At 45.1% G+C, this 10,574-nt stretch overlaps 1 protein-coding gene across 1 annotated transcript; it reads left to right on the top strand.

Moving 5' to 3' along the window:
* Positions 1–6,835: 6,835 nt before the first annotated feature.
* Positions 6,836–7,840, top strand: LOC146058606 (olfactory receptor 6N1-like). Its single transcript, XM_083170881.1, has one exon. The coding sequence runs from the start codon at positions 6,836–6,838 to the stop codon at positions 7,838–7,840; it is 1,005 nt and encodes a 334-aa protein (XP_083027007.1).
* Positions 7,841–10,574: the final 2,734 nt, after the last annotated feature.

Below are 10,574 nucleotides of genomic sequence, written 5' to 3' on the forward strand. Positions count from 1 at the left end.
AAGTGAAACATTGCCGTCTTGTCAGTTTGCCGGTTTGTTTCACCAAATCAGCTGAATTTTTGTTTCAAATTTATATTTTCTGGCATTTTGTTACACAAATTTGAATGGGACAAAAGCAAGCCTGCAAATCAGAGGTGTTTTCGAAAAACGCACAATCAATTTTGTGATCCCAAATATAAGGGGATGTAATTTGTGTAATTACAACCACCGGCACATACTCTTCGAAGATGAGATTCCTCCCACCCAAACCAAAGATAGTTTACAAAAAAGCGGGCTGGGGGCGAATGGGGCTCGCCCATGGGAACTTACCGAGCCAACCTGAATCAGGCCCATAGGAAGCTTAATATGCAGATTTATGAACATGTTAGGAACATCAGAAATGAATTGAAAACACAAAACCTGGCGAAATACTTTTAGAAACAACACGACAGAGACCCAACAGGACTGACGATCATAGGGAATGTTAGGGTCCGGGGACTCTCTTGCCACCCCTACCTCCGTTGCCTCAAACCGGAATTGGCGGACGTGTGCAGAGGGCTAGGCTTCACCAATAATAGCCGCGTTCGTGAGAGCCCGTTAGTCAGGCTCCCACCTCGATGCCACCTGGTCTTACGTAGGGACAACACGGCCGCCAAGGCTAGTGGAGAGCAAGGGTAAAACTATCTAAACCCACAGAAGGCAAGGAGGCCCCGGATACCCACGGGGTAGCCACGCAAGGAACAAGACAGATCCAAGGGGTATACCAGACGTAACAATACGTAAAGGTGGAATAACTGTATAACAGTGGTAATAATGGCAACAATGCCCAGAGGATGGAATAAAACAATACAAGATACAAGCAACAATGCTGACAGGATGGAATATAATAATACGAGATACAAGCAACAATGCTGACAAGATGGAATATAATCAAGGAACAAAATGTAAAGACTTATCCGAATCACAGCAAGGATCACGGCACGGGGCACTGTAATGAAGCTGCTGGAACCAGGAACACAAAGGCTGCGGGGCACACCAAAGCTATAACCGGTGTCTGTTCCCAGCAGACGCCGGCTATTTATTTGAATTTGCCGCCTGTGACTGTGCGGACATCAGCTGCGCTGACGCCGCACGCTGCCTGGAGACTCGGGGACGTTGCCCAGCAACGCCCCGATGCCTAGCAGCCGGAGCAACAGAGCCGGAAGCTCGGGGCGTTGCTAGGCAACGCCCCCGACGCTCCCCCGGCGCTCCATCTCCGCCGCCCGTCCCGGACGTGACAGAACGCAGTGACGCTCTGGGACGGCGGCGGCTGACAGTACCCCCCCCTTGAGGAGAGGTCAACCGACCTCCAAGTCCTGGCTTCAACGGATTTTGCCTATGAAATAACTCTTTTAAGGATGGGGCATGAAGGTCCTTGTCCAGAACCCAGGACCTTTCCTCAGGTCCATAGCCCTTCCAATGGACAAGAAAAAATAAACGACCGCGGGTGATTTTCGAATCAAGAATACTATCAATCACAAACTCCTTGATGCCTTGCCGAATGACCGGTGCTGGCCTGTAAGCACAAGGCCGATGGGCAGGTTTAAGTAAAGAGGCATGGAACGTGGGATTGACCTTCAGAGAGCGTGGAATCTGGAGTCGGAAGGCCACAGGATTGATCCTCCTAACGATCTTGTAGGGACCAATAAAGCGAGGACCCAACTTCTTGGATGCCTGATGGATATTGATATTTCTGGTGGATAACCACACCCAATCTCCGACTTTAAACGAACAGGGTCTCCTGTGACGGTCGGAAAAGCGCCTTGCGGCCGTGGTCGCAGAGAGGAGAGCCCTACGGACCATAGCCCAGGTGCCCCTCCTACTGGTCACCCACCTGGGATTACCTGTTCTGGTGGGAACAGGATCAAAAGAATTAGCCCGAGGGTGGAAACCATAGTTACAGAAAAAAGGAGATATCTTGGTGGCAGAATGCCAGCCGTTGTTATAGGCGAATTCTGCGAATGGTAGGTTCTCCACCCAATCCTGTTGGGACTTAGATACGTAACAACGCAGGAACTGCTCGAGTGTCTGATTCACACGTTCCGTCTGCCCATTGGATTGCGGTTGATAGGCCGAAGATGGACTGAGCTTAATCTGTAACGCAGAGCAAACAGACCTCCAAAACTTGGCCACAAATTGAACGCCCCTATCTGACACAATATCTGTAGGAAGGCCATGCAAGCGAAAAATGTGGCATACAAACAAAGAGGCCAACCTTTCCACGGAAGGTAAACCGGTCAAGGGAACAAAATGTGCCATTTTACTAAACCGGTCTACCACCACCCAGATAGAGTCACAACCCCGAGATTGTGGTAGATCGGTTATAAAATCCATGGAGATATGTGACCATGGCCTCCTGGATATCGACAAGGGAACCAACTGACCAATCGGAGAACAACGAGGAGTTTTATTTCTGGCACAGACGTCGCAGGCAGACACCCATTCCTTGACATCTCTCCTCATGGTGGACCACCAGACAGCTCTTGATAACAAAGATAAGGTCTTATCAATGCCCGGATGTCCCGCCGATCTACATTGATGAAACTAAAAAAAAATTTTTTTGCGGAGCTCTAAAGGCACAAAAAGTCTACCCTCTGGAATGGCCTTAGGAGCCGAGGCTTGTGCCAAAATGATTTGGTCCAGAAGGCTGTTAGTAAAACCGGCAAGAATACAAGAGGCAGGAATAATAGGCTCCAGCTGTAAATGAGGGTCTTGGACAGCAGAAAAACTTCTCGAAAGAGCGTCGGCAACGACATTCTTTGACCCTGGCCTGTAAGTGATAATAAAATTAAATCGGGCAAAGAATAAAGTCCACCTCGCCTGCCTGGCATTGACTCTTTTGGCTGATTGGAGGTATGCCAGATTTTTATGATCTGTTATGATAGTAACCTGGAATCTAGCCCCCTCCAGCCAATGTCGCCATTCCTCTAAGGCTGCTTTAATGGCGAGAAGCTCCTGATTGCCGACGTCATAATTACATTCCGCTGAGGAAAACTTCCGAGAAAAAAAAGCACATGGATGTAAGAAACCGTCCTGCCCATCCACCTGTGAAAGGACTGCCCCAATCCCTACCTCTGAGGCATCCACCTCAACGACAAAGGGCAATTCAGGATTGGGATGCCGCAAAACCCCGGCGGAGAGAAAGGCTGCCTTCAACTTAGTAAAGGCTTTGACAGCGGCGTCGGACCAGACCGAAGGATTGGCGTCCTTTTTGGTTAATGCAACTATGGGGGCCACAATATCGGAGAAGAATGGAATGAATCTCCTATAATAGTTGGCAAACCCCAAAAACCTCTGGGTGGACTTGAGGTTTGATGGTTGTACCCAATCCTTAATGGCCTGAAGCTTTCCTGGGTCCATTTGAAAACCCCGAGGGGAAATAATGTATCTCAGAAAAGAAATGCTCTCCACCTCAAACTCGCATTTTTCCAACTTAGCATATAAATTGTTCTCCCTCAATTTTTTGAGAACTGCGCATACATGCAAGCGGTGTTGCTCCAGTGATGGGGAGAAGATCAAGATATCATCCAGATACACTACGACAAAAACTCCCAAAAACTCCCTTAAGACGTCATTAATAAAATCCTGGAACACAGCAGGTGCATTAGCGAGACCAAACGGCATTACCAGATACTCATAGTGTCCAGAATGCGTATTGAACGCCGTTTTCCACTCATCACCTGCTTTTATGCGAATTAAATTGTACGCCCCCCTCAAATCAATTTTAGAAAAAATGGATGCCTTACGTAGCTGATCGAAGAGGACAGATATGAGTGGAAGAGGATACGAATTTTTTACTGTAATGGCATTAAGCTGTCTAAAATCAATACACGGGCGTAAGGAGCCGTCTTTTTTCCCCACGAAAAAGAATCCGGCTCCGACGGGTGACTTTGAGGGCCTAATGAACCCTTTTTTGAGGTTTTCTTCAATATACTCCTCCATCGCCTTCTCTTCAGGGAGAGACAAGGAGTATAGTCGCCCCTTGGGAAGTTTGGCCTCAGGAATGAGATTAATGGCGCAATCATAAGGTCTATGAGGAGGCAAGACGTCTGCTTCCTTTTTGGAAAACACATCAGAGAATGACCAATAAGGTTCAGGTACCCCAGAAACTGAGGGAGTCACCATGCGGACTGGAAGAGCCAGACAATTATGAGGACATTCCTCACCCCAACTTACAAGTTCTCCTGATTGCCAATCAAAACGTGGGTTGTGCAATTTGAGCCATGGCAATCCCAGTACTACGGGTGTAACAGGACTACGAAAAATAAAAAAAGATAAGAGCTCAGAATGGGTGACCCCAACCTGGACCTGTAGGGGGACGGTGCGCTGTGTAATAACCCCACTGGGCAAGCGATTGCCATCTAAGCCATAGACCGAAATCTCTGGAGATACTGGTATGAGAGCAATCCCCTGTTTCTGAGCTAACTGGGAGTCCAGAAAATTACCTGCAGCCCCACTATCAATAAATGCCTGGCCATCCCACCTATGAATCTCAGAAAAAATACATATGGGAACTAATAAAGAATTACTGGGAGATATAAGAGATAGGCCTGACAGGATGTCTCCCTGCATCCTCAGGCCTTGGCATTTCCCGGACGCTCAGGACAGGAATTCACCAAGTGTCCCCGGACCCCGCAGTAGAGACAGAGGCCCTGGGAACGCCGTCTCGCCTTCTCCTGTGGAGATAAGCGAGCTGCGCCCAGCTGCATGGGTTCCCCAAGGTCGACGGCGGAGTCCTCGGGGACACTGGGCAATGGCGCCAAACCTGCCCCCCGTTCTGAACGTCTCTCACGGAGCCGGCGATCCACCCTGATAACCAGCTGCATAAGATCGTCCAGGGACGTCGGTGTGGGATACTGAACCAGAGAATCCATTATTTGGTCAGACAGCCCCACCCTAAATTGGGAGCGTAAAGCTGGATCATTCCACCCCGAATCATTGGCGTATCGCCGGAATTCAGAGCAATAAGCTTCTGCCACCTGGCGACCCTGTTTAAGAGATCTAAGATGAGCCTCTGCTGCGGCTGCCTTATCTGGGTCATCATATAAAATCCCCATTGCCTGGAAAAAGGACTCCACAGATCGAAGAGCCGGACTGTCTGCCTTCAGCCCAAAAGCCCATGTCTGTGGATCCCCCTGGAGCAGGGAAATCACCAACCCCACTCTCTGTAGTTCAGACCCGGAGGAAAGGGGCCGTAACCGGAAATATAATTTGCAGCTCTCCCTGAAATTAAGAACTGATGTCGGTCCCCAGAGAACCAATCGGGAAGACTCATTTTAGGTTCCTTAACCGACACAGCCATTGGAGGAGCTGCTCTGCGAACTTCCTCCTGAGACTCTACCCTGAGAGTAAGATCCTGCAACTGCTGAGTGAGGTGGTGTAACTGATCAGCAAAAACCTGGGCCGGAACCCCCGCATTGGGATCCATGCTAAACCAAGAAACACACAACCACTGTAGAGGGAATATGATTGTGTTACTACTTTTTTTTTTTTTTTTTTTTGGGGGCCGGTTATAATGTTAGGGTCCGGGAACTCTCTTGCCACCCCTACCTCCGTTGCCTCAAACCGGAATTGGCGGACGTGTGCAGAGGGCTAGGCTTCACCAATAATAGCCGCATTCGTGAGAGCCCGTTAGTCAGGCTCCCACCTCGATGCCACCTGGTCTTACGTAGGGACAACACGGCCGCCAAGGCTAGTGGAGAGCAAGGGTAAAACTATCTAAACCCACAGAAGGCAAGGAGGCCCCAGATACCCACGGGGTAGCCACGCAAGGAACAAGACAGATCCAAGGGGTATACCAGACGTAACAATACGTAAAGGTGGAATAACTGTATAACAGTGGTAATAATGGCAACAATGCCCAGAGGATGGAATAAAACAATACAAGATACAAGCAACAATGCTGACAGGATAGAATATAATAATACGAGATACAAGCAACAATGCTGACAAGATGGAATATAATCAAGGAACAAAATGTAAAGACTTATCCGAATCACAGCAAGGATCACGGCACGGGGCACTGTAATGAAGCTGCTGGAACCAGGAACACAAAGGCTGCGGGGCACACCAAAGCTATAACCGGCGTCTGTTCCCAGCAGACGCCGGCTATTTATTTGAATTTGCCGCCTGTGACTGTGCGGACGTCAGCTGCGCTGACGCCGCACGCTGCCTGGAGACTCGGGGACGTTGCCCAGCAACGCCCCGATGCCTAGCAGCCGGAGCAACAGAGCCGGAAGCTCGGGGCGTTGCTAGGCAACGCCCCCGACGCTCCCCCGGCGCTCCATCTCCGCCGCCCGTCCCGGACGTGACAGAACGCAGTGACGCTCTGGGACGGCGGCGGCTGACAGGGAATAAGTCAACAAGAGCTGGAGAGGAGATGACTTCATTAGAAGAATAAACAAAGAAGAGCTTAGGTGGACACTCAAAACTCTAACACCCAAAGGTCTCAATGGAGACAATGAGATCAAATCCATCATTACTGGGTAGCATCATGGGATCAGATCTACCATAGAGTAACAATCGAGCACCCATTACTGTATCGGCATTGCGACCATTTAATACAATAAATGTGGCACCTGAATGTGTCCTGCATAATCTAGTTATACTTAAACAATTTATTGGTCACCCAATCTACTGGGAAACACCCACAGGCATTGGGATCAGTATATAACCCTTAGCAATGCAGGTCTCCGACCCCTAATTGCTCCACATGTTACATAGAGGTGAACCTCCCTCAACAGAGACCAGCAGCTTTTAGTCGCAGATAGTGAATGCTGACACCTCTCTTCCATACAATATTTAGATATACTGAGATATGAAATGTTACTCTGTTTGTACTTACTGTATATATAACCCCATACAGGTTAATGAAGAACATATTCCATCATCTGGTTCCTTCAATGAAACTTTCAGCCCTGTAACCGAATTCATCATCTATGGATTCCCGAGCCTTCAGAACTACCAAACTTTGCTGTTTTGTGTGTTTCTATTTATCTACCTCTTCTCCCTCTCTGGTAATGGAATCATCTTTCTACTGGTCATACTGGACCACAGGCTACAGACTCCAATGTATTTCTTTGTCACCAATTTGTCTTTCCTAGACATGAGCTACACCACGACCACCATCCCGAAGATGTTGGCTAAGTTCTCGATGCACCTTGATACCATCTCCTACTCCGCCTGCTTTGTGCAGATGTATATGTTCCTGGCTTTAGCAGCAACGGAGTGTTTATTGCTGACTGCAATGGCCTATGACCGATATATCGCTATATGCTCTCCATTACATTATCATACAGTTATGACCAGGATATTATATATAAATCTATCAGCCGCAGCATGGTTTGGGGGATTTATGACCCCAGTCATTTCCTTAATCTTAGTCCTGAAGTTACCTTTTTGTGGTCCTAATGTCATCCACCATTACTACTGTGATCACCCACCATTGCTGCAGCTGGCTTGCGTCAACACTTCCTTCAATGTCGCAGTTGGATCATCAATTGGTGCCTTTCTTATTTTGATAAGTTTTACCCTTGTTATTATTTCTTACCTTAGAATAATTCTAACCATCCTCAAAATAAATTCCAATGACGGACGCAGGAAAGCATTTTCCACATGCGCTTCCCACTTCACGGTGGTAAATATATTTTTCCTACCACTAATCTTCATGTACATTCGCCCAACGGCGTCCTACTCCTCAGATGTGGACTCCCTAGTGGCCATGCTGTATACAGTATTAACCCCAATGATGAATCCCGTCATCTACAGCCTGAGAAATAAAGACATTAGCATTGCTTTTAGGAAGAAAATAAACTTTAAATGATTAAATAATATCAGAAATAGAAAATACATGAAATATAGCAATCTTCTTTTATTAATCTGTGTGTATGTGTTCTCCTGCAATTTTCTGGAAGTTCATGGAACTCTTCCGGTTGGTGAGGTGTTGGCTCTCCTGGTCAAGTGGCGTAAGTTAGTCCCAGTTGCCCAGAGGCAAGATAAATATTGGTTGCGCCCCCCCCCCCCCCCCACACACACACACACACACACACACACACCACCTTTTATAAATATATGTATGTGTCCAAAAAGACATTTACTGTCCTGCTAGGATGGGGAGTCAGCTGCAGAAGCAATATTGCCAGCTTTCATTGAACTGATTCAAACTTATGGCGTATTGTGGCTCCACCAGGAAGCCTGTTGCACACCTGCACACCAGATAGTTATAGCATCTTTAGAGAGAGGAACCCCAATTTTCATATATAGACTGAAGGGGGTGCTGTTCCCAGCAGTCAAGCATGTAGCGTTTTGGGACAAAAAGAGAAAAAGGACTGCTTTGGGGGAACGCACTAAGAAACTGGAATCATAAAATATAACTTTTAATTTATTTATTATTAAGAACCCCACAATTGGCTCATATGGGGATGCAGCGAAAAATAGAGGTTAAAATTGGGACATACTAACATACAGATGTGGCCAAGTACATCGTGGTTTACAACGCGCTTTTGAGGTCTCTGAGTCGCGAGTTGTAGATTGCGTTATGTCCTGCGTTATGTCCCACACCATGTAATACATAGTTTAACCACTGGGTGACAAATGTTCCACGTTAAGACTACGGTGCTGAATACAATGATGTTGCAGTTGACATTGATCTGTGAGAAGCTGGCCAATCAACATTCTTCACTTTATAAAAGAAAAAAAAATCTGTCTTCTACAAAACGAAATGTCAGGCTGCCACGCAACTTCCCACTACAGATTTTGTCCAACTTCCCACTTCAGATTTTGTCCTTACTTTAGAGAAAAAGTACTTACAGTACTTTAGAGAAAGAGTACTTGGATTAAATTAAAGCAGATCTGTTTGGTTATACATTTTGTTGGTACAGATTGCTATATGGAATCCATGCTAACCTTTACTAATGCTGGAAACTTTCACATGGTATATTATTTACGGAGGTGTCTATCATTATGCTGTACTGCGCCATGAAAACAGCGCAATCTACTGGGCATGTCTCATACTTGACTGTACAGTATATTGTAAACCAATGTAGCAACTGAAATCACAGGTTTCTGTGGCCTAGCGGTTAACGACACAGTTACTGTATACTGTTAGCAGCAATACTGGTTCGATCCACAGTGTGGTACAGTTTTTTTTTTTTTAAACGTACTATTTTTTTTTTTTTCATTTTTTTAATCAATAAAGTAATTTGATGCTTTGCAAATTCCTTTTGCACAAAAAAATTAACAATGGCAGGCTGCAATTTACATGATACAGTTATTGTCGTTACATACTGTAAGTTACAAAGAACGTTTTTATTTTCGCAAGAGTAAATTTTCCACTTCATGTAAAAATCCTTAATTTAGGGAAAGAGTACTTACTTTACAGAAAGAGTTCTTGGATTAAATTCGCAGGAGGAGATATGATCAGATATACATGTCATTGGTACAGATTGCTACTGTATAAATATGGAATCCATGCTAACCTTTACTTTTTTTTTAAATGCACTTTTTTTTTTTTTTTTTTTTCATTTTTTAATCAATAAATTTATTTGGTGCTTTGCAAATTCCTTTTGCACAAAAAAAATAACAATGACAGGCTGCAATGTACATGATACAGTTATTGTCGTTATATACTGTAAGATACAGAGAACGTTTTTTTCTTGCAGGAGTAAATTTTCCACTTCAGGTAAAAGTCCTTAATTTAGGGAAAGAGTACTTACTTTAAGGAAAGAGTTCTTGGATTAAATTTGCAGGAGGAGATATCAGTTATACAATTGTTGGTACAGATTGCTACTGCATAAATATGGAATCCATGCTAACCTTTACTAATGCTGGAAACTTTCACATGGTATATTATTTACGGAGGTGTCTATCATTATGCTGTACTGCGCCATGAAAACAGCGCAATCTACTGGGCATGTCTCATACTTGACTATACAGTATATTGTACACCAATGGAGCAGCTGAAATCACAGGTTTCTGTGGCCTAGCGGTTAAAGACACAGTTACTGTATACTTGTAGCAGCAATACTGGTTCGAACCAAAGTGGGGTACAATTTTTTTTTTTTTTTAATGTACTACTTTTTTTTTTCATTTTTTAATCAATAAAGTTATTTGGTGCTTTGCAAATTCCTTTTGCACAAAAAAAAAAAACAATGACAGGCTGCAATGTACATGATACAGTTATTGTCGTTATATACTGTAAGATACAGAGAACGTTTTTTTTCTTGCAGGAGTAAATTTTCCACTTCAGGTAAAAGTCCTTAATTTAGGGAAAGAGTACTTACTTTAAGGAAAGAGTTCTTGGATTAAATTTGCAGGAGGAGATATCAGTTATACAATTGTTGGTACAGATTGCTACTGCATAAATATGGAATCCATGCTAACCTTTACTAATGCTGGAAACTTTCACATGGTATATTATTTACGGAGGTGTCTATCATTATGCTGTACTGCGCCATGAAAACCGCAATCTACTGGGCATGTCTCATACTTGACTATACAGTATATTGTACACCAATGGAGCAGCTGAGATCACAGGTTTCTATGGCCTAGCGGTTAAA

Source organism: Crinia signifera, chromosome 2 (genome assembly GCF_055691185.1).
Source record: "Crinia signifera chromosome 2, ASM5569118v1, whole genome shotgun sequence".
NCBI lineage: Eukaryota > Metazoa > Chordata > Amphibia > Anura > Myobatrachidae > Crinia > Crinia signifera.

Coding starts and splice junctions, on each gene's coding strand:
- LOC146058606 (XM_083170881.1), top strand. CDS start 6,836: ATGAAATGTTACTCTGTTTGTACTTACTGTATATATAACCCCATACAG.